The following is a 27,952-nucleotide window of genomic DNA, read 5'->3' on the forward strand; positions in this document are numbered from 1 at the left end:
CACCTAAATTCTCTGACCATTCCCCAGCTACACCTGAGCCACATTGACCTTTCTCTTCCTGGAGCCTGCTAAGCTCATTTCCATTTTAGGGCCTTTGCACTCACTGTTCCATTGCCTGAAATGGCTTCTTCCCTGGTTTTTGTCCAGTAGACTTCACTGAATCATTTAGGTCTTAACCTAAATTTCCCCTTGGGGGTCTTTTCCATCTAAGTGCACTTTCTGTAACATCACCCTGTTTTAATTTTCTTCATAGCAAAGCAGACAAAAAGTAGACTGACATGGTACCTGGCCAACCTATGCTCACTTGCAGGTATGGATTTCAAAATACCTTTATCAGATGATTCACCCTCGAAAGTCTTCAAGCCCTTAAGAGCGGCCTCACTCTGAAAGGGACAGCCATAAAGCAATACACCAGATCCGTTATCTGGGATGATAGGAATTAAAAATAAACATAGGAGATGGAAGTTATCCACTTCCCAATTTGATCATCGGAACAGTAAAGGCAGGAGGGAAATTAACAGCAGAGTAAGATTCTAGATCACTCCTACTTTCCCAACCCCTTTTCAGCCTTAGTATATATTTTTCTGTGGTTTTCTGCATCCACAGAGAATAGGGCTTCAAATTTGTCTTGGTTACCATGTTTTTCAAGTTGAGTCTTTCTGTATTTTCAGCTCAAGAACTGAAGTATTCAAGTTAAGGAACCTGCATACTATCTAAAATATTACTCTTCTGCGTTGAAATTGTGGTTTTGTTATGTGCACATTTGTAAGAATAAGACTTGCAGAAGTAGTAGTAAGAGAGAGGAGTGATGGAGTAGAAAATACATTACATCGGAAAAATAAAATCAACAGATATATTAATATACATTTTATTTTTAATAACAATACACATTTAACAAAATTGTTAAAGCTAGAGGTAAAAGGCATTGAGGGAGAAAAAAAATTTAAGCCAATTTTAAGTTCATTTTACATAGGAATAAAACAAAATTCATGAAAATTATTTTGTAGTTTCTTATCACTGACAATTTCTAGAAAACATAAGGTTGGATTATATTTCCCCATAGAGGAGTGATGTTAAAATATGGGGTTATATCCCTGTACTAGGATTTAGCATTCAAATAGTCTAATCATCAATATGTCATAAGTGTAAAAAATGTTTATATTTTTTAGTGCAAAAAAATTTCAAAAACTAAACGTCTATACTAATTAAAAATCTTGTTTCCAGTTCTAAATAGACATAAATACAAGGCACATGTTAATTACAAAAGGCATTTCATGTACTATCAAGTGCACACAGGATAAGAAAATGTAGTAAGTGACCTAAAACTGAAGTACCTATTATAGTTAACATTAAGTGATCTTGTTATCTTAGAATTTAGAATGTTAGGGAAATAGATATCATAAGACTCTTTTAAAAGGTCTTCCAAATATTTTAACACTTTTCTTGATATCTTTTCCTAAAACAAGCAGAGGCATTCAGTCACCTCATTAATGCCAGAAGTGTTTCTTCACAGAAAAGACTGTCAAAAGTAGTTGACCGAATATACATCCCCTTTCTGCTCTTCCCTTCTCAATTTACCCAGTTGAGGGGCAGAGCATCAGACAAAAGGTCGTTCTGCCCAGTGCTTTTTTTTCTTCCTAGCTCTTCTCCGACTTGCAGTTTACTTTTTCACTCTTCAAAACTGGGGGAAGTGCTTGGCCACTGCTTGTGAACTTGAAAAAGATTAAAAAACACTTTGCCTTTGTGTGGAGCTGGTCAAGAGGCATGAGGATAATTGGTTGTTTAAAGAGCAGAAGGCACTATATAAAGTCAATCTGAAATGCTAGTCTTAAAAGGTGTTTTTTATATAAAGAAATCTAATTTAGCTAGATGAAGTCACACAACCCTTTTCCTTTCATTTCCTCAAGGTGGTTTCCTTGAGCTAGTTTGAAGTACAGGTGTTTAGGGAATGGTATCACGTTATCTGGAGATTTGAGGAACATCCTGTTCATCAACAAGATTAATTAAAGGAAAATCTAATTAAGGGATGCCGGTCACACAAATACCTAGCAGTACTATTGGAAGAAAAACACCTAATCTTTCACACTAACACATCATGATGGATGTTTTACCATAGCAGTCAGATCCCAAAGCCTTCCTAACCAGGTCTATATAGCACGTGAGGATTCTTACTCCAGTCCTTATATAATCAGTGTTGTTTTGGGAATTGCTTTGGATTAATATTTGATTTGGTGATTAGGAGAGGTGTTATTGTGGTCTTTGGAGCACCCTGTCCTGGGCACGGGTTATGCCTTCCCTGTAGTCGGTTCCTCCCCCGGACTAAGCACTCCATATACCACTGTTCCTGCTGGAGCTGCTGCTTTTGATTTTTGAGCCAGCTCCTAATAGCCTCCAACTCCTGGCACTGCTGAGTTTGCTGCTGTAATTCCTTCTTTAACTGCTGGTTCTCTCTCCTCATGTCATGGTAGAACTCAAAAGTATACTGCTTTGCTCCTGCCTCCAAGGCCTGGGCCTTCCTTTCAAGCTCTTCTCTTTTTCTTTTTCCCAACTGCCTTGGGTCTGGCTCACTCAATTGTTTTTCCAGTAATGCTTTTTCCTGGACCATCTGGAGCTGGACTTCCAATTTCTTTGCATCGATCTCAGCTTGGGCTTCCTTTTTCTTCTCCTGTAACATCTGTATTTCTCTCTCCTGTTTCTCCTTTACTAGGGAAACATCCCTCAGTGCCTGCAACTGCTGCTTTAAATTGGATTGGAGGTTTTCCTTCTGCAAGAGCTCCCCTTTAAACACTGAGGTTTGTTTTGCAAATCTGGAGGCTGATTCTTGTCTCCTTTGTTCAATCTCCTCACTTTTTTGTAAATAATGTTCCCATAGCTCTTCAGGCTTCCTTCTGTACTCCTCAATTTCCTTGTCTAGGTATTCCAGAAAGAATTGGTTTTCAGTCTGGACAAGTAACTTTTCATTGTATAGCTGCTTGGTTTCCTGCATTACTGATTCTTGCTGCATTCGAGTTTGTTTTATTCGGCTATTCACCTTCCTCAGCTCCGTCATGGTCTTTTCTTTAAAGGTCGTCTCTGACTTTGTTAGCATCTGTGGCTTGAAAATTATATTTATTAAACTAACACACGGTGCAGTGGAACTCCCAGAGTCCTTGGCAAACCTGAAGGAAGAACAAGTGAGGCATTCTCGTATCAATTCTTTTTGTTTTTAATTTTAATTTATTTTTGAGAGAGAGACAGTGCGAGCGGGGGAGGAACAGAGAGAGAGGGAGACACAGAATCTTGGGCAGGCTCCAGGCTCTGAGCTAGCAGCACAGAGCCGGACGCGGGGCTTGAACTCATGAACCATGAGATCATGCCCTGAGCCGAAGTCGGACCCTTAACCGACTGAGCCACCCAGGCGCCCCTCTCCTATCAATTCTTAATGAAAATTTAGTAAATACAAAATGCACAATTGTACTTTAATTCATACAAGAAAATATTTTTGCATACCTATTATGCTCCTGACACTCTGCACGGCACGAGGGATACAGTTTATGGTAAAGGTAAATGAGTGTCGTTTACAGTTTAAGTACACAGTCACTACAACCCTGTCAGGTATCACCTCCATTTTAAAGAGGAGAAAACCGGTTCAGAGACTTTAAATGACGTGGCTACAATTTACACCGCCAGCAAGTGGCAGAGCGTGGGTGTGAAACCCAACCTTGGGAGTTCCTGAACACCATAGCGGCTACGAGGGGGGCCACAGGCACAGTTGGGGTGGTCGGGAGTAACAATAAATTTCCCGGCTTTTCTACCACCTTTCCTGTTTCATGGACACTTCCGTCGAGGGCAGCGCCCCTTCAGTACCTACTTGCTCTGGGAATCCAAGGGTTCATCTCCAAGGTCCCCGTGTGATTCACAGAGGTTGACTGCCGAGGCGGCAGCGCTAGTAGTGCTAGGGTCCTGCGCCACGCGGAAATGGCGTCCCCTTGCGGAAGGTTTTCCTATTTTGTGCTCCTTGGGTCTCGGCGCTGCCCAGCAACTCCGGGGGTCGCACCTCACCCCAGCCTCGGGCGGTCCAACCTGGATCGGCTGAACCTTGCCGGTTGCCGAATAAGCCCTAGCTGCCGGTTCCCTTTCGGCTCCCTTCCTCGCTCCTCGGGGGTCCAAAGAGAAACGCACTGTCTTCATTTTCGAACTCTGGGGGCCCCGCTCTGGGGACCTCATTTCGGCTCGCTTTGGGGACAGGAACTCTGCTCTTCCCAGGCCCTTCCCTACAACGGTGAGTGCCTCTCTTCCTGGCCACCTCCTGCCGTCCTCCGAGCCCATCATTTCCCCCCTCCTGTCCCAACTTGGCGCGCAGCCTGGCCGGGAGGGAAGGAATCGCTTGCGCCCGCCCCACCCCATCGCCTTCCCCTTTCGCACTGGTTGGGTTCTAGCCTCTATCTCTGCCCCTCGCGTCACAGAAGCCTCTCTAAGCACGCAGCGTCACTACGGTAGAGTGGGCGGAGCCAGGAGAAAGATGGCGGAGCCCGTAGGTGAAGCTGAGTCGCAGGCTTCTGGGGGTCTTCGGCCCCCAGTGTGTCTGTTGGTGTTGGGAATGGCGGGATCTGGGAAAACCACCTTTGTACAGGTGACGTACAGGGCGCGGGCTAATAGGTGCGCGCGAGAAGTTGACAGTGGCAGGCGAAAGGCCAGGGAGAACGGGAGGAAGGTCTCAGGGAGTTGGAGGGGACCCGCGTGCGGCTTTCGAGAACTTGCCAGCAACTCCGGTTCCTTCTTAGGCTAGCCTTTTCGACTCTAGTCTGGTTTAATTAGGGCTAGGGCTCTCATCTGCACACCCTCAGTTCGTGCTTGGTACAGCTTACCGCTGCCGTTCTGGAATTGTCTTACCGACAAAGTTGTCAGCTTCTCGAAGACAGTCTTACGAGTAACTGGCAATTAATTAATACAGTGCTAACACACGGACTTTTGGTGTAGATTGTTAAAGAATTATTTCTTGCACAGCTGTCATGTTTCAGCCACCGCGGACACAGCGAAATTGAGTTTACTAGGTTCCCGCTTTTTGGAGCTAATGTTTTAGTGGGAGTGCTAGAAAAAAAACACACAAATCAAGTAGATAAGTGATCGAGAGTAGGGGGAGGCTGTTAGGTGGGTGATAAAAGGTAGCGTTTCATCTGAGTTGAATGTTGGAGGTGGATATTGGGGGCGAATATCTCAAGTACTGAGAAGGGTAAGTGCAGAAGTCTTCAGGTATGATCCATAAAGGAATGGAAGTTCTCTCTTGGTCCCTATCATTCCCTCTTTGTCTCACTACAACCCTCTCCCCATCACCTCTGCAGAGGCTTACGGGACATCTGCATAGCCAAGGGTCTCCACCTTATGTGATTAATCTGGACCCAGCTGTACATGAAGTACCCTTTCCTGCCAATATTGGTGAGTAAACTGTACCAGAACTGGGTGAAGTCCCTCAGAAAATGGAACACTTCCAGCTTGCCAGACTTCAATGCTTTCGTTTTTCATTTTTCAAAACTGCCAATTTTCATTTTCTGTGAATTTGCTAGACTCTCTAAACAAGTCTTCTCCCTTATGCACATTCTTTTATTTGTTCCCTAACTAAATTTGCTTCCTTCACATTATCTCTCCCCTCTTTCTGACCCTAGGGTGTCAGGCTATTGTTACTTGGGATAGCGAAATGACAGAAAGTCAGTCCTCTCACTTCCAGGTCACTTCAGCAGGCTCTGGTACATAAACCTGTTTTATTTAGTTTCTTTTATCAAAAGTTGAGAGTTTAAGGGTTCTTGTGTGGTAGTTCATGTACTGATCTATAGGAACCTTGCTTCCACTCCCAACGTTACATGGGAAAATATGTGTGTGCGTATATATATGTGTATATATATATATATATATATATGTACACACACGTGTATATATATATATATATATATGTGCATATATGCATTGCTTTGGAGAGGGGTTTCCAGTTATCAGGCTTTCAGAGGAATCTGTGGCTATGAAAAAAATTAAGAGTGGATATGATTCAGTGTCCTAATTCTTGATGGGATCTGTGGGTCTCCTGATTTCTAGGCTGTCACTGTGCTAATTTTCTCCCTCCGTGTCTCTTAATCTTGTTAAGCTGCTCGTACCCTAGTTAAACTAATAAAGGAAAACCTTGTATTAAGCAGAGATCATTTTGGGAAGGGTTTGGGAAAAAATTGACATCTTCTCACTTAAAGGATGGACTTCGGTTGATAGATGAATGGATCAACAAGATACAGTGTATGTGTATATATATATACATGCACCGTGGAAAATGACTCAACCATAAAATAGAATGAAATCTTACCATTCGTGACAACATGGATGGATCTAGAGGGTGTTATGTTAAGGGAGATAAATCAAGACAGAAAGACAAATACATTATGATTTCACTTATATGTAGAATCTAAAAAACAAAACAAAGGAACAAACCAAACAAAGCAGCAACAGACTCAGATACAGGAAACAAACTGTTGGTTACCAGAGACAGGAGGATTTAGGAGGTGGGTGAAGTAGGTGAAGGGGATTAAGAGGTACAAATGTCCAGTTACACAATAAATTACAGGGATATAAGGTACAGCCTAATATAATAACTTTGGTGACAGATGGTAACTGCACTTACTGTGGAGATCATTTTGAAATATGTAAAAATATCTAATCATTATGATATAAACCTGAAACTAAGATACTCTATGTCAATTATACTTAAATTTAGAAAAAGATGGAATTCTAATAGTTGGTGGGTCTACAGGCTGATAGTTAGATTTAGTTAGATATTACTGGATGCGTTAATTTTCCCTTTGAAAAATCATGTCTGCATTACCCTGTTACTAGTAGGCAATAAGAAAACTTTTTCTTGATTTAGCTTTCTTTCTTGCTTGCTTTCTTGCTTTCTTTTTACTTTTAATTCCAGTATGGTTCAAATATAATGTTATATTAGTTTCAGGTGTACAATATAGTAACTCAACAATTTCATATTTTTTTAGCTCTCTTTTTCTATGCATATGGTCACTGATAAGGTATTTAAGTTGTACAGAACTTTTCTTCTTATTTCAGACCATGTCTACCTTAACTTCCAAGCTCCTAGTCTTACGTTTGTCATGGGTGCCTTGCCAGTTATCCTTTGTAAGGAAGGAAAGCAGTGTGGAGCCGGGGGTTAGTAGAAGAGAACGCAGGCAAGAGCAGCCTGAAAAGCTGCTTTCAGCATCTTGCTGGTAGAGAAGGTACTTGCAGGGTGCCTTCTCCCTTTTTGTTCTCGTCACGATTTTGCTTTTTTCCCTATCACATTTCATTGACCTTAGCTTGAAAATTTAGAAAACAGATTTGAAAACTAACTGAGATACCAAGAGAGAAACTTATTTCTTCTCCTCAGAGGAAGCAGAGGTGACTTGAGAGGCCTATTGGCTGAGGCTATGATAGGTGGAGGGTCTCAAACTTACTGTTTCTTATGTGTTAAATTCCAGTGAATTCTTTCCCCCCTCCTCCCCCCCAGATATTCGTGACACCGTCAAGTATAAAGAAGTCATGAAACAGTATCCTTTTCTGCATCTGCCTCCTGTGCTGACTCATCACTGGATAGTTATTGTCCATATTTTGTGGCTTTGAGAGAGTGTTTTTGTATCTTTGTAAAACAATACTAGCAAAAGCATTTAATTAATTGCTTTAAAGTAATTTTTTAAAGGATTTTTTTTTAAGTTTATTTATTTATTTTGAGAGAGAGTGCCCATACGCACATGCAAGCAGGGGAAGGGTGAGAGAGAGGGAGAAACAGAGAATTCCTAGCAAGCTCGGAGCTCAACGTAGGGCTTGAACCCATGAATTGTGAGATAATGACCTGAGTTGAAATCAAGAGTCAGACACTTAACTGAGCCACCCAGACTCCCGTTTCAAAGTAATTGAACTAAGAGGATGGAAAGATGAATGTGAGGAAAGGTATTGTAGGTGATTAGAAATACTATTTCAGCTTGTGATTTCAGTTTTCTTACCATTTTCCTAGAATTATAGGCTGTGGTAAGGAGAGAGCACAGAGTGAGAGAGGCTAGCTGGTGCTGTGCCTGGGTTCCACAAAGTAGTATTGCCTTGGAGGCCACTACCTCCTCTGACTGGGAAACTCAGAAATGAGTAGGTTTAGTAGTAGGATCAACTCATAGTACATTGCTGTGTGAAATGTGTACTTTGAGTGTAGGCAGGTCTAGGTGGGTTAACTAATTATAATCGGGTTGCTTGATCAGTAAGGATCAGAGCAAGCAGTGTGATATAGATGGTCTTACTGGCTAATGCCATTAGGCTCTCACTGCCTGATGCATCTATTACATTTTGGTCACTTTATTTATGTATTTATGTATTTATGTATTTATTTATTTATTTATTTATTTAAAATGTTTATTTATTTTTGAGAGAAAGAGAGCGTGCAGGGAAGGGGCCGAGAGAGAAGAAGACAGAGGGTGTGAAGCAGGCTCTGTGCTGACTGCGGAGAGCCCGATGTGGAGCTTGAACCCATGAACCATGAGATCATGACCCAAGCCGAAGTCGGATGCTTAACTGACTGAGCCACCCAGGCACCTTTATTTATTTATTTTTAATGTTTGTCTATTTTTGAGGGAGAGAGAATACAAGCAGGGGAGGGGCAGAGAGGGAGACAGAGGATTTGAAGCAGGTTCTGCACTGACAGCAGAGAGCCCGATGCAGGGCTTGGACTCAAGAACTGTGAGATTATGACCTGAGCCAAAGTTGGACGCTTAACTGACTGAGCCATCCAGGTGCCCCACATTTTGGTCACTTTAATTACTTCATTTTGCCTAGCCATCCCTAAAATGACGAACGGATGAGGAAGATGTTGATAATGAATATTTCCTTGTGATGTTAGGGTTGTGTGGTATGTACTGGTCAAGGATTAGCTGCCAGTGTCCATTCATGGAACACTTAGTTATAATGCTGTTTGTGTGAATGATACCCTAAGTATGAACTTCATCATCTAAATTGATCTGTAAGTAATTTAAATCCTCAACTTAGTGTCCAGGTATGGACTTGGGCCCAATGGTGGTATAGTGACTTCACTCAATCTCTTTGCTACCAGATTTGATCAGGTATGTCTGTTTCTACTTTTATGACATGGCTGTGTAAAAACCCGTGACTTCTAAATGCTGTAGCTTGCTCACACTGGGAAAGAAGAGCAATAAGCCTGCGTATGCATATAGAAAAGAAGTAAGTGTTTTGGTAGACAGAGAAGTGGGTAATGACAATGATCAGTGATGTGAGATGCTTCATAGCCAGTAAAACAAAAATCCAAGAGACGTAGGTTCTTTTCTTGATCATGTCTTGGACGTTACCTTGAGGATGGAGTGGAGGGTTGGGGAGTGGGATGGGCTAGTGGGCGTGGAATGGAAAGATAATGGGGCTTTTTACATGTGACATAATTGTCATTGGCTAGCTTTTTCTCTATTTCTATAAAAGTGTTTTGTAGTTACTAATTAAAAAAAAATTTTTTTTAACGTTTATTTGTTATTGAGCGACAGAGCATGAGCGTGGGAGGGGCAGAGAGAGGAGGAGACACAGAATCCGACGCAGGCTCCAGGCTCTGAGCTGTCAGCACAGAGCCTGACGTAGGGCTTGAACTCATGAACCACAAGATCATGACATGAACCAAAGTCGGACGCTTAACTGACTGAGCTACCCAGGTGCCTCATGTAGTTACTAATTTTTTACCCTAATGTCACTCCATGAGACAGGCTATTAATATTTTACCAAAGCACCAAGAGATATGACCTGACAGTGACAGATCATCTTCAGCTTCTCAGGACCTTGCTTGCTGCTGATGTGGCTGTGTTTCTTCAGTTCATTGAGTTCATTAGTTGGTGTCCTAATCGAGAACACAGAGATTGAATAGTTGATAGTGCCTAAAAGGCAGGCCTCCCTGCAGAGGGATTTGTGATTATCTGTTGTAATTGGCATCTTTCTCTTTTAGGTCATGAAATTTATTGAGAAGGCCCAGAACATGTCTAAGTAAGTGATTTCAGTTTAACACCTATTTATTACTCTCTAATTGACACATCTCTAGAATTTCAGGGTACCATCAGGCTCTGAAAGAGTGTAGGTTGGGATAAAACCATTAGAAGTGAAGAAAAAAAGTGGGCTAAAAATCATTAAGATGCTATATAGTGTAGAGCTAAATTTAATAGTATCCTGCCACCGATCACTGTCATATAAGCCCACCACTTCCTAGGAGGCATTGAGACTTTGTCCAAATTCAGTCGTCTACCTGTCTTCTCTTGGGAGACCACACTTGCTGGCATGAAAGTCTCTGAAACACCTTTCTAACCCTTGTTTAAATGAATATAATTTATGTGATTCAGAGAGAATAATTATTTCTTTAAATTTAAATAGTATCAAAATATAAAATAAAATAACACTGTTATTATCTACATTTAACGGTCATTAGATCATGATAGGTTCACTTTTTAAAAAAAAAGATGATTCATTATTTTTGTTAAAAAAAAGACTATCTGCTCATTGTAGAGAATTCAAACCACACATAATATTTAAAAGATGAAATATCGGGGCGCCTGGGTGGCTCAGTCGGTTGGGCGTCCGACTTCGGCTCAGGTCAGGATCTCGCGGTCTGTGAGTTCGAGCCCTGCGTCAGGCTCTGTGCTGACAGCTCAGAGCCTGGAGCCTGCTCTGGATTCTGTGTCTCCCTCTCTCTCTGCCCCTCCCCTGCTCATGCTCTGTCTCTCTCTGTCTCAAAAATGAATAAACGTTAAAAAAAATTTTTAAAGATGAAACTATCACCTTGATTCCCACTAGAAGTAACTATCATTATTATTAACTATTACATATTATTTTTTAGTATTTATAGTGTATGATACATGTAAAACATTATTACATAATATTATATATGTTGTCATTGCTATCAGTGACTATCATTCCACATGTTTCCATGCGTATATACGTAGAAGGATGGATGGATAAGGTGTTTTTACAGAAATGGGATCGTACTAGAGGTAAAAAATAACGGCTTTATTGAGATACAAATACACAAAGTGCACTCTAATTTTAAAGTATACAATGGGTTTTCAGTGTATTTGTAATGTTATGCATTGATCACCACTATCTAATTCCAGACCTTTTTCTTCATCCTCAAAAGAAATTCCATACTCATTAGCAGTTCCTGTTGTTCCCCCTTCCCACCCCCAGCTCCTGGTGGCTGCACCATTGTACGTTCTCACCAGCACTGTGTGAGGGTTCCTTGTCCACATCCTTGCCAATACTTGTTGCTGTCCTTGTTTTTGTTATAGCCATGTCAGTGGGCGTGAAGTGGCATGTGATTGTGGTATCACATTTGGTTTGTATTTCCTCAATGATTAGTGATGTTGAACATCATTTTATATACATTTTAGCCATTGGTGTATATTTGGAGAAATGTCTATTGAAAATTCTTTGCTCATTTTTAAAAATAGCTTTATTTAGGGGCGCCTGGGTGGCGCAGTCGGTTAAGCGTCCGACTTCATCCAGGTCACGATCTCGCGGTCTGTGAGTTCGAGCCCCGCGTCAGGCTCTGAGCTGATGGCTCGGAGCCTGGAGCCTGTTTCCGATTCTGTGTCTCCCTCTCTCTCTGCCCCTCCCCCGTTCATGCTCTGTCTCTCTCTGTCCCAAAAATAAATAAAAAACGTTGAAAAAAAAATTAAAAAAAAAAAAAATAGCTTTATTTAGATATGTAATTCATATACCATGTAAAGTGTTCATTTCAGTGGCTTTTACAGAATTATGCAACCATAACTACAGTCAATTTTAGAATATTTCTATCACCTCAAGAAGAAACACTGTATTCTTTAGCTGTCACTTCCCTATCCCTCTATTTCTCCTTCCCCTCCACCTTTACCCCACGGCTATCCCAAGAAACCAGATGGTTTCCCAGGATATTTCCCTTCCGGTTTTGCTTATCTTTCATTTTTTTAAAAGGTTTATTTATTTAGTTTGAGAGAGAGCATGCGCATGAGAGAGAGAGCGGTGGAGTAGCAGAGGGAGAGGGAGAATCCCAAGCAGGCTCCGAGCTGTCAGTGTGGAGCCTGACACGGGGCTCAAAATCATGAGCCTGTGAAATCATGACCTGAGCCGAAATCAGGAGTCAGATGCTTATCCAACTGAGCCACCCAGGCGCCCCTGCTTCTCTCTTCTTTTAATGCAGTGTGTTTCTAAAACTATCACAGTTTCCTCTGTGATCATTTGCAGCAATTTGAGGACCGCTGCTCCTGCTGCCTGGTAGCATGAATACTGGACATTGAGCAAAGCCTGGGGGAATGTAGTATGCATTTTAAGGGCAATGGGAGGAAGTTACACTTGATAGTGTGAAGAGGTTATTCCAATCTTGGATGATCAGATGTTCAGTGTTTTGTGTGATGGAATCTTGTTCAGCATTGCACAAGTTTAATACTTCTTTAATGGTCTTTTTTTTTTTTTTTAACTTATTTATTTACTGCAAATGTTTATTAAGAGAGAGAGAGAGCGAGCAGGGGTAGGTGTAGAGAGAGTGGGAGAGACTCCCAAGCAGACCCTGCACTGTCAGAGCAGGCCCTGACACAGGGCTTGATCTCATCAACGGTGAGATTATGACCTGAGCCAAAATCCAGAGTTGGATGCCTAACTGACTGAGCCACCCAGGTGCCCCTCTTTAATGGTCTTTCTTGGCACAGATATGTCTTGATTGACACACCTGGACAGATTGAGGTGTTCACGTGGTCAGCTTCTGGGACAATCATCACTGAGGCCCTGGTGAGTATTCTAGGACTTGTTACTTAGAGTAACTAGAGAACTAGACTGGTTAAGCATCTCTTTATTGCCTGGGACCTTATGTGGGAGGGAGTTATGGAAGCTCTGTACACCCTGCTTCAAATGACTTTCCCTTGCTAAGGAAGGTTGGGGGGAGTTTGGGGATAGGTTATGAGCCCTTTGACTAAGGCTGTGGTTATTTTGTGGCTTTAGGCATCTTCATTTCCAACAGTTGTCATTTATGTCATGGACACATCAAGAAGTACCAACCCAGTAACCTTCATGTCCAATATGCTCTATGCCTGCAGGTAATTGATTATTGGTGGGCATGGTATTACAGCAAGGTATGAAGCCTTCTTTCTCTCTCTCTTTTTTTTTTTTTTTTTGTATTTGAGTCCTGAGTGCTTACCAACCTGGATTTGTGCTCATCCAAATTTGCCCCTCAGTTTAGTGGTTATGAGTTGGGGAGGGGTTAGAAGGGAAAAGAGGCACATGTGTTGGCATTCTCTATGGGCAACTTATCTTCCTCCCTTGCTTGTTACAGAAATAGGTGGAGTTTCTGGTAGTTCCTCCCAGTTGAATGAAAGAAGTCTAAATAGAATAGAGTTCCTTGGTGTAAGTGCTCCTTTTCTGTGTTATGACAGGTAGAGTTAAATTATAATATGAGGGATCATGAACAAAGAGATTCATCTATAATTCCAAAAAGCACAAGTTTGCTCCAGGAATGGTGTCATTAGAGGCAGAAGGACATGCCTCACTCGGGTATGTGAATGCATTAGACATAGGAGCAAGGCCAACCATTATTAAATCTGAGAGAGTTTGATTTTGGGGGTATACAGAAGCCACTGCCAGTATTCATGCCTCCTAATGTGACTAGGGATGTCCCTTCTAGTTAGACACAAGAAATCCTAATCGAAATAGAAATCGGATGACAGTACTTTTTGTTTGCATATTTATTGCTTAAAAGACAATTATTTGGTAAAAACAAACAACCAGGCAAAAAACATACACAAAAACCAAAATCAGTATTAAAGCATTATTGCTCCAAGAAAGTGTGTGTGGTGTTTGCTTGATGGTGGTGATGGTTTTTCCTCTTGGGAGAGGAGAATGTGAGTGCTGTGCAAGAGTGGATACCTGTATGTAGAGTCTGAATCCATCCCCCTTCTCTTTATTCCATTCCAACAGAGTGACACAAGGCAAGCAAGAACTTAAGTGCTTTTACTAATGTCTTGATGTTTGATTTTCAGCATCTTGTACAAAACCAAGCTGCCTTTCATTGTGGTTATGAATAAAGTAAGTGGATCCTTCCTTTTGTGATTCAGTATTTCTTTTTCATCAGAACCTTGTGTTAATGGAAGGTTTGGGTAGGTGAGAAGGATTTTCACATGCTGGAGAACAGATTCAGACTTAGCGGAAACAAAGTCATGAGCACTTCTAGGAAGAAGATTCAGTCAGATTATATGAATATATGAATATGTATCACTGACTCTTATCAAAGTAGTTTTTTTTTTTTTTTTTAATTTTATTTTTTAATATATGAAATTTACTGTCAAATTGGTTTCCATACAACACCCAGTGCTCATCCCAAAAGGTGCCCTCCTCAATACCCATCACCCACCCTGCCCTCCCTCCCACCCTGCCCTCCCTCCCACCCCCCATCAACCCTCAGTTTGTTCTCAGTTTTTAACAGACTCTAATGCTTTGGCTCTCTCCCACTCTAACCTCTTTTTTTTTTTTTTTTTTTTTTTTTTTCCTTCCCCTCCCCCATGGGTTTCTGTTATGTTTCTCAGGATCCACATAAGAGTGAAACCATATGGTATCTGTCTTTCTCTGTATGGCTTATTTCACTTAGCATCACACTCTCCAGTTCCATCCATGTTGCTACAAAAGGCCATATTTCATTTTTTCTCATTGCCACGTAGTATTCCATTGTGTATATAAACCACAATTTCTTTATCCATTCATCAGTTGATGGACATTTAGGCTCTTTCCATAATTTGGCTATTGTTGAGAGTGCCGCTATAAACATTGGGGTACAGGTGCCCTATGCATCAGTACTCCTGTATCCCTTGGATAAATTCCTAGCAGTGCTATTGCTGGGTCATAGGGTAGGTCTATTTTTAATTTTCTGAGGAACCTCCACACTGCTTTCCAGAGCGGCTGCACCAATTTGCATGCCCACCAACAGTGCAAGAGGGTTCCTGTTTCTCCACATCCTCTCCAGCATCTATAGTCTCCTGATTTCTTCATTTTGGCCACTCTGACTGGCGTTGAGGTGGTATCTGAGTGTGGTTTTGATTTGTATTTCCCTGATAAGGAGCGACGTTGAACATCTTTTCATGTGCCTGTTGGCCATCCGGATGTCTTCTTTAGAGAAGTGTCTATTCATGTTTTCTGCCCATTTCTTCACTGGGTTATTTGTTTTTCGGGTGTGGAGTTTGATGAGCTCTTTATAGATTTTGGATACTAGCCCTTTGTCCGATGTGTCATTTGCAAATATCTTTTCCCATTCCATTGGTTGCCTTTTAGTTTTGTTGGTTGTTTCCTTTGCTGTGCAGAAGCTTTTTATCTTCATAAGGTCCCAGTAATTCACTTTTGCTTTTAATTCCCTTGCCTTTGGGGATGTGCCGAGTAAGAGATTATCAAAGTAGTTTTAAGCCAGATAGAGTAGCCCCTCAAGCATAGTGTATGTTATCCCTTAGAATTGTGACTGTGCACGTGGGGGTGGAAGTAGCAATTAAAACAGATACTAAACTTCCCTGTTGTAGGGTTGATGACTAGTATTCAAAAGACCGTATCACTTCAGAGCTTAGAATGTGCTGGCATCCACTGTGGCCATGGTCACTTGGCTGTGGATGGTGGAGGGTCTGCGTCCATCAAGAGAACACCTATCTTCATTTAATTATTTACAACAGTCTTGGCTCTTTGTGATTTGTTGTAGTGGAGAAGGAAATGGGGGAAACAGAAAGGAACTATATGAATAATTGTTCTTTGTTATTATCACTCAATTAAAATTTTTTTAGCATTGTTTGATGTCTGAACTCATCTCTGGTTGCTGATAGTTGACTTCTTTCTGGTACAGACTGACATCATCGATCACAGCTTTGCAGTGGAATGGATGCAAGATTTTGAGGCTTTCCAAGATGCCCTGAATCAAGAGACTACATACGTCAGTAACCTCACTCGTTCAATGAGCCTGGTGTTAGATGAGTTCTACAGCTCACTTAGGGTAAACTTTCTCTTCTGCTTATACTGATAGTCCCTTCAGACAACCTCTTAACCCATAGGGCTGGCTTTGAACATATCTTAGAAAAGTTCATTACCTTCATAAAAAAGCATTTAAAGCATTACTTATTGAAAACTGGTGGTTTGAAAGATAAATAAGCCTGGCTGGTTCAATTGGTAGAGCATATGATTCTTAATTTTGGGATCATGAGTTTCAGCCCCATGTTGATTATAGAGATTACTTTTAAAAAGGAAAAAAGATAAGTAAGGTAAAGACCCTGCCTTCAGAGTTTATGGTCTAGTTTGAAGAGAAGGCTACACACATAATTGAAACATGATATATTGTGGTAAGGACGTTACAAAAGATTAGAGGTTGGGCCTGATGCTGGTGAGGGACACATCACTCTTGAGAGGGATTTTGGAGGATATAACATTAGAGGTGGGCTTTGAAGGAAGGTTAAGATTTATATAAGCAAAAGAGGGTAGGTGTGGCAAGCAGTATGGTAATTGTCCAAGCAAAGACATAATTAACATCAGATAATTAACATGAGATACTAATTTTTGTAGAGAACAGACAGTGGTTGAAATTGACAGGGAATAGTGGAGAAGACTTCCTACTGTTCCTGCTAATTCTCTTTCTTTTCCAGTCCTCTCTTTTTCATAGACTTACTTCCATGGTTTTTGAGTATGCATGCTGTTTTGCTTTGTTTTAGCTTTACTCTTTGTAAGAGATATCTTGAAGTATCTAAACTTTTGTGAAGATTTTATGACGTTCGAACAAAGTAATGTATACCATTTAAAAATGTACACTTGTGGGGTGCCTGGGTGGCTCCGTGGGTTGAGTGCTGACTTCAGCTCAGATCATGATCTCGCAGTCTGTGAGTTTGAGCTCTGCGTCAGGCTCTGTGCTGACAGGTCAGAGCCTGGAGCCTGTTTCGGATCCTGTGTCTCCCTCTCTCTCTCTCTGCCCCTCCCCCACTTGTGATATCTGTCTGTCTGTCTGTCTCTGTCTCTCAAAAATAAAATAAACATAAAAAATGTTTTTTTTAAATATACACTTATTTCCTCAGTGGCATTAATGATGCTTTTGGCAGGTGGTGGGTGTGTCTGCTGTTCTGGGTACAGGCTTAGATGAACTCTTCACGCAAGTCACCAGTGCTGCAGAAGAGTATGAAAGGTGAGGATAAAGGAAAATCCTGTAGATGACATTCTTAGCAACACACAATCTGATACAACAGCAGTTTTACCGGGCAAAGCATTTTGGTTTTCATAGTGTAAGTATTCTATTTACCACATGTTACGTGTACTCGATCTGTATATGTACACTTAGGGATAACAAGTCCCATTAACTTTTTTAAAAATAGGAGTATAAGACCTTTGCTATATTGAAAGATGAAGAGCAAGAATCATAAGACCTTTTTGTAAAAAGCCAGATAGTAAATATTTTAGGCTTTGTGGGCCATACAATCTTTGTTGCAACTGCTCAGCTGTCACTGTAGGGCAAAGGTGTCCACAGACAGTTTGTAAACAAATGGGTATGGTTGTGTTCCAATAAAGCTTTATTTACAAAAATACGCAGTGGGCTTGATTTGGCCTATTTGCCACATTGGCTGACCCTGGATTAAGAACATAGACTTTGGAGGGGCACCTGGATGGCTCAGTAGAGCATGTGACTCTTGATCTCAGGATCATGAGTTCAAGCCCCCCTCTGGGCGTAGAGCTTACTTAAAAAAAAAATTACGAACATAGACTTTGGAGTCATAGAGGCATGGGTTGGATTTCTGTTTCCCACACTTAATAAATGAGTAGCCTTAGCAAGTTTTCATCATTTGTAGATCAGGAATAATAGCACTTACTGTTAAGGTTGTTGTGAGGATTATTTGTGAAAATACATCTGAAGCACCTAGCACACTTGCTGACACGTAGCAAGCATACTTCATGATAAATGGTTGTTACTACTATTGTGGGTAAATACTGGAATTCTGTCTACCTAAAGGAAAGTGTCATCAGAGCACCTTTCCTTGGGCTCCTGGCATGATCATTGGCTGCTTACTAGTATGTTCCTCTTGGCTTCATACTTAGCAAGATTCTAACAACCACATGGTGGTTCTTATATACATTGTTTTGATTTTGATTCATCAGACAAGGGGTCTTTTTGTGTGTTATCAGAGCCTCAGGATGAAGTCTTTTCTGTATCCTGTTGTTGCCCAGATTAGCCACATAATTATATATTGGGCTACCTGAGCCCAATAGGCCTTCCTTCTTTTATTCATTTCAAATGTTTACCCAAATGAGGCATGAGCTTGGGGCACAAGGCTGGCTCAGTCTGTAGGCATCTGACTCTTGATCTTGGGCTTGTGAGTTTAAGCCCCATGTCAGATGTAGCGATTACTGAAAAAAAAAAAAAAAAAAAGAAAAAAAAAACTTAAAAAAAAAAAAGATGAGCTCCTGAGTCATGGGTGCCAGAGTTCATCTTTCCAGCCCTGCAGTCAGTCTTTTGTATCTTTGCTGGTTACAGGGTGGAGACAAGCACCTTGACTTTAATTCCAAAGGGTTAGAATCTCAGTGACTGAGACTTGTTACATCTAATGTTCAGTGAGGTCAGATCTTCTGTTATTGTCAGAGACCTAGGAAGATAGAGGGCAGATAGGACAGATTAATAAGCAAAAGAATTAAGAAAGTGTTTTCTCTTTCCAGGGAATATCGTCCTGAATATGAACGTCTGAAGAAATCACTGGTAAGAGAGGAGGGTTAGTGTATATTTTGGGCCACTAAAAAAAATAACTTCAAACCATGTACTAATAATTCTGCCATAAATGCTTTTGTTTTGGCTATCAGGGTATGTTTTAGGTATTTGTTATTTTAAATTAGTAAATGTGTATGTGTGCTGTCTGGATGCAGAAGTGCCCCTTAATTATTTTCCTTCTCTTTATTTGAATTTTTAAAAATCTGGTTTTTCTGTTACATTTGCTAAGCACTTCTTATGCCCTACTTCACTTCTCCAAGGCTCATTTAAAGGCTGGTTATAGAATTTTAAGACAAAAGAGGTGGTTCACAGTGTTGATTCCAAATAATTACTTGGCCTGCCCCCTTTGGCTGCACAGCGCCCCTTATCACTGCTGTGTCTTCTTGAGGGTTCTTTTGATGTGTTTTTGTGTCCTATTTCTGAAACCTCTAAATCAGTCTGCAGAGCCCTTCAGTCTGAATTTGTGCTAATCTGGGCCCATGGTATTCAGTGTTTCTGTTCCCATATCAGCCATCTCTTACCTGCCTCAATGTCTAAATAGCCTTTAGTATTTGTATACTTAATTGTCTCCTGTTAGAAGTCTGGCATCTAACTCGGGGGCTCCTTTTTTAATATGAGGATATTTTTCTCTGTATGTACAGGCCAGTGCACAGAGCCAGCAACAGAAAGAACAACTGGAACGCCTTCGGCAAGATATGGGCTCCGTAGCCTTGGACACAGGGACTGCCTCTGGTAATGGGGGGTCTCTTGGTGTTAGGAACTAAAAGCAGAATATGCTTATTTCCACTGAGCAGGAAGATACTCACATTTAAGAGAGATAAAGAGAAAAGGATGAAGATAATGTGGTGTTTTAGATAGATCAATTGATCTGTCACATTTACTTTGTGTGTATATATATATAAAATGGTTTGGAAAGATAAACTCCTGAAAGTTGTATATATAACTATACGACTTTGAATTCTTCCTCTTAAGGTAGTTTTTGCTTTACTTTGGCAAGATACTTGATATCTTCTCTATTTTCTTAAATACTTTTCACCCTCTACCCCCCTCTTTTTTTTTTCTTTTCTGTTTATTTTGGCCTGATTTCAGATTAACAGAAAAATTGTGTGGTTAGCATAGGAATTACTATATGCCATTCAACCAGATTCCAAAAATGTTTATGTTCTACCACATTTACTTTATTCTTTCTTTCTCAATAGGTATGCAGTTATATTTCATATAAGCATATAAGTGTATTTGTAAACAAAGTGCTTATACATTACATATATATTCCCTTTTTTTGGACTCATTTAAGAATAAGTTACAGATTTACTCTTGAATATTGTTCTTGAATACTTTAACATATATTTCCTAACAATGATATTATTTTATAGAACTCCATTATAGTTAACTAAAGATTAGGAAATTAACACTGATAGTGTTGTCTAACGTGTAGTCCTCATTTAGAGGTAGCTGTTTGCCCTGTGTAGCAGGAGAAAATCCTGGATCTGCATTGCATTTAGTTGTCCAGTCTCTTGTTCTCCTTTAATTTGGAATAGTTCTGTAGCCATTTTTTGTATTTCGTGGCAGTGACAATTCTGAAATGTATGGGACAGATGTTTTATAGAATGATGCTCAGTTTGGGTTTGTCTGATGTTCCGTCAGTATTCAATTCAGGTGGCAGAACTTTACACAAGTGAAGTTGAGTTTTTTCCACGCAGAACATCTGGAGGCACACAGTGTAGATTTGTCCCATTACTGGTGATGTTAATTTTGATTACTTGCTTAAGTTGGTGTCTGCCAGGTTTTTTTCATTATAAAGTTATTTTTCCCTTTATGATAAGTATTTTGTTGGGTGATGCTTTGAGACCATATGAATATCCTTTTAATTTTCACATGTTTACTCACTAGTTTTAATACCCATTAATGTAATAGGGGTAATATCCATTTTTCTGTGATGCAAGTTGGAAATATTTTCTTCCTAGTTGTCATGATTTTTTTAAATGTTTATTTATTTTTGACAGAGAGAGAGCCGAGTGCGAGGGAGATGGGCAGGGGCACAGAGAGAGAGGGACAGAGGATCTAAAGTAGGCTCTGGCTGAGAGCAGTGAGCCCGATGTGGTGTTTGAACTCACGAACAGTGAGATCATGGCCTGAGCTGAAGTCAGATGCTCAACTGACTGAGCCACCCAGGTGCTCCTTATCAGTTGTTTTTGTTTTTTTTTTTTTTAATTTTTTTAAATGTTTATTTATTTCTGAGACAGAGAGAGACAGAGCATGAGCGGGGAAGGGGCAGAGAGAGGAGATACAAAATCCGAAGCAGACTCCAGGCTCTAAGCTGTCAGCACAGAGCCCAACACGGGGCTCAAACTCACAAACCGCAAGATCATGACCTGAGCCAAAGTGGGTCGCTCAACAGACTGAGCCACCCAGGTGCCCGGTTATCAGTTGTTTTTTTTTTTTTTTAAATTTTTTTTTTTCAACGTTTTTTTTTTTTTTTTTTTTTTTTTTTATTTATTTTTGGGACAGAGAGAGACATAGCATGAACGGGGGAGGGGCAGAGAGAGAGGGAGACACAGAATCAGAAACAGGCTCCAGGCTCTGAGCCATCAGCCCAGAGCCTGACGCGGGGCTCGAACTCATGGACCGTGAGATCGTGACCTGGCTGAAGTCGGACGCTTAACCGACTGCGCCACCCAGGCGCCCCAATCAGTTGTTTTTTGACTTTGTTCATGGTGTTATTTTGCCAGGCGAAAGTTTTTATTTTGTTTTGATATAGTCAAATTTACTTGCTTTCTCTTTTACTGCATCTGGATTTTGTGTCGTAATTGTGAATCCCTTACCCATACTGTGTTAAAGAGGAATTTACTTATGTTTTATTGTAGTTCTTGTGTGGTTTCACTGTCTATGTTTACAAAAATTTTTTTAATGTTTATTTTTGAGAGAGAGAGAGAGCGAGTGAGCAGGGAAAGGGCAGAGAGAGATGGAGACACAGAATCCAGAGCAGGCTCCAGGCTCTGAGCTGTCAACACAGAGCCCAACGCAGGGCTTGAACTCCCGAGTTGTGAGATCATGACCTGAGCCGAAGTCGGACGCTTAATCGACTTACCCACCCAGGTGCCCCTCAGTGTCTACATTTAGATCCCTGATCCATTTAGTTTATTCCTGGATATAGTGTGAAGTATAGCTCTGTATTACCTTTTTCATAAACAATTGTACCACAGTTTCTTTTTAAAAAAAAATTTTTTTTTTTTTAACATTTATTTATTTTTGAGACAGAGAGCATGAACAGGGGAGGGTCAGAGAAAGAGGGAGACACAGAATCTGAAACAGGCTCCAGGCTCTGAGCTGTCAGCACAGAGCCCGACGCGGGGCGCGAACCCACGGACCGTGAGATCATGACCTGAGCCGAAGTTGGATGCTTTACCGACTGAGCCACCCAGGCGCCCCCACACTGTTTCTTAAAAAGACTACCTTTGCCTCAGCAATCTGAGATGCCACCTGTATCGTATACTAAAGTTCCATGTGTACTTGGGTATATTTCTGGACTTCTGTTTTATTCTTCTGGATTGTCTGTGTCTTTACCACACTGTTATAATTACGTAGAGCCTGTATAAAATGTTTTAATGTCTGACAGGGCTAGTCCCTTTTCATATTTTTCTTTTGTAGTGTTTCCCTGGCTCTTCCTGTCTGTTTGTTTTTCTGTATGAACTTTAGCGTCAACTTATTTAGCTTGCTAAAACAGCTCTTTGGTGTTTTTATTGACATTGCATTATGTTCTTTAATATAGGGCAAACTGACAACTGTCACGTTGAGTCTTCCTGTCCAAGAGCAGGAGTGTGTTTATATTTGTCAAATGTAACTTGATTTTTCAGGAGTGTTTTCCTCATGTGGTTTTTGCATAGTTCTTGTTAAAATTTTCTAAGAATTTTATCTTCTTTGTTAGTGTTGAAAATGGGATTTTCTGAACCATATCTTCTAACTGGTTATGTTTGTGTATATGAAGGCTTCTAATTTCCATATGTTAGTCTTTTTATGCTGCTACTTTATTGAATTTTTTATTTTTTGAATTAATGTTGTCATTGATTCTTAGGGGTTTCTAGGTTGGTGCTCATATTTAGAATATATGCACCCCCACCCAACCACACTTTCGAGTGGTATGGACTGGACTGGCCTTTAAAAGATTGAAGTTCTGTTGATGAAAGCTATTGCTGTATCTTTAGTAGAGAACAAAGCCACTTGGAGGAGGAAATGCTGGGTTTACCAGGAAACTGCCTAGGTTTACCATTTAAGTGAACTTGCCTGGCCATGCTTGTTGCACACCTTAGCAACGTAAATTTGTGTGCTGTGCTCCTTTGGAATCACTCATGAATATGTGAATCAACAAATGTGAATTAAATCTGCTGCCATATTCTGATAACCTGTTAAAGGTTGGGGACTTTCAAGAAGTTATTTGGGAAAATCCCAAGTATAGTTGGACACAGAATGAGGCATTGACTGTTAGCATGCCACGTTGTCATCCTTTTTCAGGGCCACAGGCCTGTTGAAATTTGTGTCCCTTGATGTTGCTGCTGATGGCCACCTTTATTCCCCAGCTGGTTTCTCTGAGACCAAGCTCCTGAAGAGAGTGGTCATGTCCTCCCATAGCTCTATGATACTTAGCATGGTTTTAGGTTCTCATAGAGCCCAACTCTCTCGGGCTGAATCCCCTCACAGGAATTGCTTGATTAGACGTTTTCCTGATGATTGGCACTTAGTCCTTATTCAGTTTCCCTGAGTAGGGAATTTGGCTCTAAAAATAGATTCGATTTTCCGTTTTCCTCCCTCCCTCCCTCTTTTTCTTGAATCATATCCTGGCTCCTTTACTGTGTCATTTCACCCTCTGATCTCTTCAGACCCTCTGAACTTAAATTTCCACCAGGAAACTTCCTTAGTGCTGTACACTTTTACCCTGACTCGCCAGCACGTGGCATCTGCTTCAATGTCTTTAGTCTTTGTAGGAAAAACTATAGCCTCTTCTAAGCTGAAGCTAGTAAAAAGGAATGATGTTACTACCAGGAATTTTCTTAAGCTTAAAAACAGCACCTTTTAGATTCATGAAACATTGTGTGAACTAAACTACTGTAGAAATGTTAAGTGGTATTAACAATACATTTAGAAGAGGTAAGATTCTGCATTTATATTTATTGTGACTACTTTCATCCTGTCAGTTTATAATCCTACTTACTCATGGATTGAAAATCACCTTTTTGAGGAGGCATAGGTTCATTACATGGTGCTCATAGGTGTTTTCTCTGTAGACAGCTTATCTCCTGCACTCGACCCTTCTGACTTGATCCTGACTCGGGGAACTTTGGATGAAGAGGATGAGGAAGCAGACAGTGATACTGATGATATTGACCACAGAGGTGAGAGATGGCCCATGAAAAGAGAACAGCTGCTTATCCTCACATTGTTTGTTCAGGAGCTTTTTGTTATTGAGAGACACCTTATGTATGCAGCCAGTGACAGGGGAGAGAAGAGATGGCACTGGATACAGCAGCAGGCAAGAGTTCAATATATTGAGCGTTCCTGGCCTTTCTACTGAGTAGTTAATATTGAACTCATTGCAGGCTTTTTTATTTATTAATCTCATGTCTTCTCATCTTTAGGTCGTAACTCTGAGGAATCCAGGATTTTTGTTTGGTTGCAATTATTGTTTTAAGAATACATGAGAGGAAGGGGCACCTGGGCGGCTCAGTCAGTTAAGGGTCTGACTCTTCATGATTTTGGCTCAGGTCATGATCTCACAGTTTGCGAGATCGAGCCCTACTTCAGGCTCTATCTTGACAGCACGGGGCCTGCTTGAGATTCTCTCTCTCCCTTTCTGCCCCTCCCCCACTCATGTGCATGTGTGTGCACTCACTCTCCCCTTTCTCTTAAAATAAATAAACTTAAAAAAATAAAAGACTACCGGGGGGGCGAAGGAGGGGGAAACAAAGAATACATAAGGAGAGGCCTCGGCAGACTGAAACCAGTTAGAAGGGACTGTACCAGAGGATAGAATGGCCCTGGAAACCCAAAAGGGCTCTCCACCTGGCATAGATTTCTGTGAACAGAAATCGATTTCTTGAAACAACTCTTTGAGGTCAAATCAGTGACCAAGAGCAAACCTCTCTTTACCATCCAGTGTACCTCACTGACTCAGATTTATTGAGGTGTAATTTACAAACCATAAAGTCCAACCTTTTTACGTGTCTGGTTTGATGAGTTCTAACAAATATATGTGCACTTGTAACAGGCATCATAATCAAGATACAGAACACTTCCATCACCCCCAAAAGTTCCTTATGCTTGTTTGTTCCTTATTCCTTATTCAGTCCTCTTCCTGAACACTTAGTTTTTGGCAATCAGTAATCTGATTTCTGTTCCTATAATTTTACTTTTTCCAGAGTGTTGTATAATTGGAATCATAGTATTTAATAGCTTGCTGCATTTGACTTTTTTCAGTCAGTGTAATGCTTTTGGGATCCATCCATGTATCAGAAATATGTTCTTTTATTGCTGAATAATGTTCTATTATGTGGCCATACCACAATTTGTTCATTCATTAGCTAATTGACTTTTGGGTTATTTCCAGATTTTAGTTATTAATAAAGCTGCTATATATATTTCTCTTGGTTAAAAATACCTAGGAATGGGACCTCATTCTAGTTACTTTATGAATGAGGTATTCTCATTTACAGATGAGAGAAATTGTGCATTTGGGCAACATGATAAATAGAGCATGCTTCTGGGAGGTATTTCCTTACTGGGATTAGTGAACACTTAGTTTGTTAGAAACAGAGTACTATTTCTGATGGACTGGTGACAGCAGCTCTAACCACCTATATAATGGAAAAGCTAAAAAGAATTGACCTTTTTTCCTTGCAGTTACGGAGGAAAGCCGTGAAGAGCCAGCATTCCAGAATTTTATGCAAGAATCAATGGCACAATACTGGAAGAGAAACAACAAATAGTTTCTAGAAGTTCAAACGTTTGGAACTCTGTGAAGGAACTATTCTTACCTCTGATTGGGGGCTACCATAAAGGACAATTTTGTTCAGAGTAGCAGAGTTTCTCTAATAGGGAAATTTGACTCAGATGAAGCCAGGGTTAGGAGACTCTTGGACCTGGCAGGTAGATGCCAATTCCCCTTGGCCTTTTCCTTGGATTTATGCAAGGAAGGATATGGACTGTCTTTGGATGCTGATACCCCTTCAAGCCTAAAGCTTCCAGTTTTATTGTTTGAACTTACGTACTTTTGCTGCTGATGGATGAAACAGAACTTAAAATTCACTTCAAATCTCTATTAGGCTGGATCTATACTTTACTCTCCCAGCATCTTGCCCTTGATCCTACACCATGAGTTCCCCTCCTTTTAGCAGAAAGGGAGAGAGAAAACATGAGCTTGCCCAGAGTGGCAGTGGAAGTCTCCTTGGCAATCAATCAATGTTGGGGATGAAATGTGTCTCACGTGGGGTAGCTAACATTTTAGGACACCAGTTTGTTGAAGAAATTGAGCAAAACAAAAGATTAATGAGTAAGAATCTTGCTTTTGATGGTGACTTGGATAAAGAGTTTTTAATTTTAATTTTGTAACCCTATCATAATTTCAAATAAGAAAATTATATAATTGCACATAGGTTCACTTTTGTTCAACACAGAGGTTTAAAGCCACCTGTCCAAACCTGTCTCAGTAAAGAGGGATGTTTACTAAAGCCTCCTGTGTATACATACCTAGTAACCAGGTACAGAGCCAGGCTGTTTGTATTGTACTTTATTTTTAAAATTTATATATTTTTAAAGTAGGTTTCATGCACAGCATGGAGCCCAGTGCGAGGCTTGAACTCCCAACCCAGAGATTAAGACCTGAACTGAGATCAAGAGTAGGACTCTTAACCAGCTGAGCCACCCAGGTGCCCCTGTATTGTACTTTAAACTTAAAGTATCCTTGGTGATTTCATCAAAGGCCATGGATTTGGGTCAGGTGCACATTCCATACATAGTAGCCATGGTAAGTTTTGCCCTGCTTGCACATTCTTCCTATTAATATAAAACATAGTGCATTTCCTTTAAGGAATTTTATCCCTGCCTAATCTGCATTCTGATTTAGTGGTTCTCAAGTGTGGCCAGTGGACCAGAAGCATCAGCATTACCTGGGAAATTGTTAGAAATACAACACTCAAGACCTCAATCAGAAACTGTAGGGGTGGGACCCAGAAATCTGTTTTAATAAGTCCTCCAGGGGATTCCCATGCATTTAAGTTTGAGAACCACTGCTCTAACTCAAATAGCCTGTGACAGTTCTAGGCCAGGAAAATCTCAGGTATCCACAAAATGACCTGCTTTATTAAGAGTACCCTAACCTTGACCATCTGGTGCTTATTCTCCAATTTAAACGTTCTAAAAGTAAAAATATTTTATTTTGCCATTAAGTATCAATTTCAGTATTCTATACCTATAGAGTATAGACCTATATAGGTCTATAATTTGAACATAGCAGAACTGCCATCTTCCAGTAATTTTCAAAATGACCAACACAAAGGGAAAGAGGAGTGGTACCTGCCATATGTTCTCTAGGCCTTTTAGAAAGCATGGAGTTGTTCTTTGGCCACATAACATGCAAATCTATAAGAAAGGTGATATTGTGGACCTCAAGGGAATAGGCACTATTCAAAAAGGAACGCCCCACAAATTTTAGCATGGCAAAACTGGAAAAGTCTACAGTGTTGCCCAGTATGCTGCTGCCATTGTTGTAAACAAGGGCAAGGTTCTTGCGAAAGGGGATTGTACATATTAATTCTTCAGAGAGCTTCCTGAAACGTGCGAAGGAAAATGATCAGGAAAAGAAGGAAGCCAAAGAAAAAGGTATTTGGATTCAGCTGAAGTGCCAGCCTGCCCCACCCAGAGAAGTACACTTTGAACCAATGGAAAGAAGCATGAGCTGCTGGAGCCCATTCCCTATGAATTCGTGGCATGATGAATGTAAAAAATAAAATGTTAAAAAAAATTTTTGAACCTGTTCAAGAGGAAAACATTTACAAAGCAAACTGAATATATTTGGTTTTTCTGCTTAGTGCCTTTGAGTACTTCTTTAAAAAATAACTTGTCTGAAAGCTCCATAAGGACAGGGACACAGTCTTACTCATCTCTGTATCTCTTGCACAGGAACCAGTACATAACAGTTGCTCAATAAAT

General features: G+C 40.6%; 2 protein-coding genes across 5 annotated transcripts; one reads left to right on the forward strand and one right to left on the reverse strand.

The window, feature by feature from the left end:
• Nucleotides 1–834: 834 nt before the first annotated feature.
• Nucleotides 835–4,549, reverse strand: CCDC121 (coiled-coil domain containing 121). Its single transcript, XM_060651376.3, has 2 exons — nucleotides 3,851–4,549; nucleotides 835–3,158 (listed from the first exon to the last, which is right to left on the reverse strand). The coding sequence occupies exons 1-2, from the start codon at nucleotides 4,384–4,386 to the stop codon at nucleotides 2,189–2,191; spliced, it is 1,506 nt and encodes a 501-aa protein (XP_060507359.2). The 5' UTR covers nucleotides 4,387–4,549; the 3' UTR covers nucleotides 835–2,188.
• Nucleotides 4,481–27,772, forward strand: GPN1 (GPN-loop GTPase 1). 4 transcript variants are annotated; one of them, XM_078444841.2, is made up of 14 exons: nucleotides 4,481–4,612; nucleotides 5,322–5,415; nucleotides 7,511–7,550; nucleotides 9,038–9,104; nucleotides 9,983–10,020; nucleotides 12,708–12,786; nucleotides 12,997–13,091; nucleotides 14,031–14,076; nucleotides 15,866–16,012; nucleotides 17,103–17,185; nucleotides 18,706–18,745; nucleotides 19,396–19,486; nucleotides 24,034–24,141; nucleotides 25,646–27,772. In XM_078444841.2, the coding sequence occupies exons 1-14, from the start codon at nucleotides 4,502–4,504 to the stop codon at nucleotides 25,729–25,731; spliced, it is 1,125 nt and encodes a 374-aa protein (XP_078300967.1). In that variant the 5' UTR covers nucleotides 4,481–4,501; the 3' UTR covers nucleotides 25,732–27,772. The 4 variants fall into 4 exon arrangements, with proteins under 4 accessions (XP_078300967.1, XP_078300968.1, XP_078300971.1 ...); XM_078444842.2 differs by having other exon boundaries at nucleotides 4,487–4,513; XM_078444845.2 differs by lacking the exons at nucleotides 7,511–7,550; nucleotides 9,038–9,104 and having other exon boundaries at nucleotides 4,495–4,513.
• The last annotated feature ends 180 nt before the right edge of the window (nucleotides 27,773–27,952 follow it).

This window comes from Panthera onca, chromosome A3 (assembly GCF_046562875.1).
Source record: "Panthera onca isolate mPanOnc1 chromosome A3, mPanOnc1 haplotype 2, whole genome shotgun sequence".
Lineage (NCBI taxonomy): Eukaryota > Metazoa > Chordata > Mammalia > Carnivora > Felidae > Panthera > Panthera onca.

What these genes read in the sequence shown, in the direction of transcription:
- CCDC121 (XM_060651376.3), bottom strand. Translation starts at nt 4,386, where the DNA reads ATGGGGTGGGGCGGGCGCAAGCGATTCCTTCCCTCCCGGCCAGGCTGC. An exon ending in CCCTTGGATTCCCAGAGCAA is followed by an intron (nt 3,159 to 3,850) that starts GTAGGTACTGAA and finishes TTCTTCCTTCAG; the next exon opens with GTTTGCCAAGGACTCTGGGA.
- GPN1 (XM_078444841.2), top strand. Translation starts at nt 4,502, where the DNA reads ATGGCGGAGCCCGTAGGTGAAGCTGAGTCGCAGGCTTCTGGGGGTCTT. An exon ending in GGAAAACCACCTTTGTACAG is followed by an intron (nt 4,613 to 5,321) that starts GTGACGTACAGG and finishes TCACCTCTGCAG; the next exon opens with AGGCTTACGGGACATCTGCA. An exon ending in CAATCATCACTGAGGCCCTG is followed by an intron (nt 12,787 to 12,996) that starts GTGAGTATTCTA and finishes TTGTGGCTTTAG; the next exon opens with GCATCTTCATTTCCAACAGT.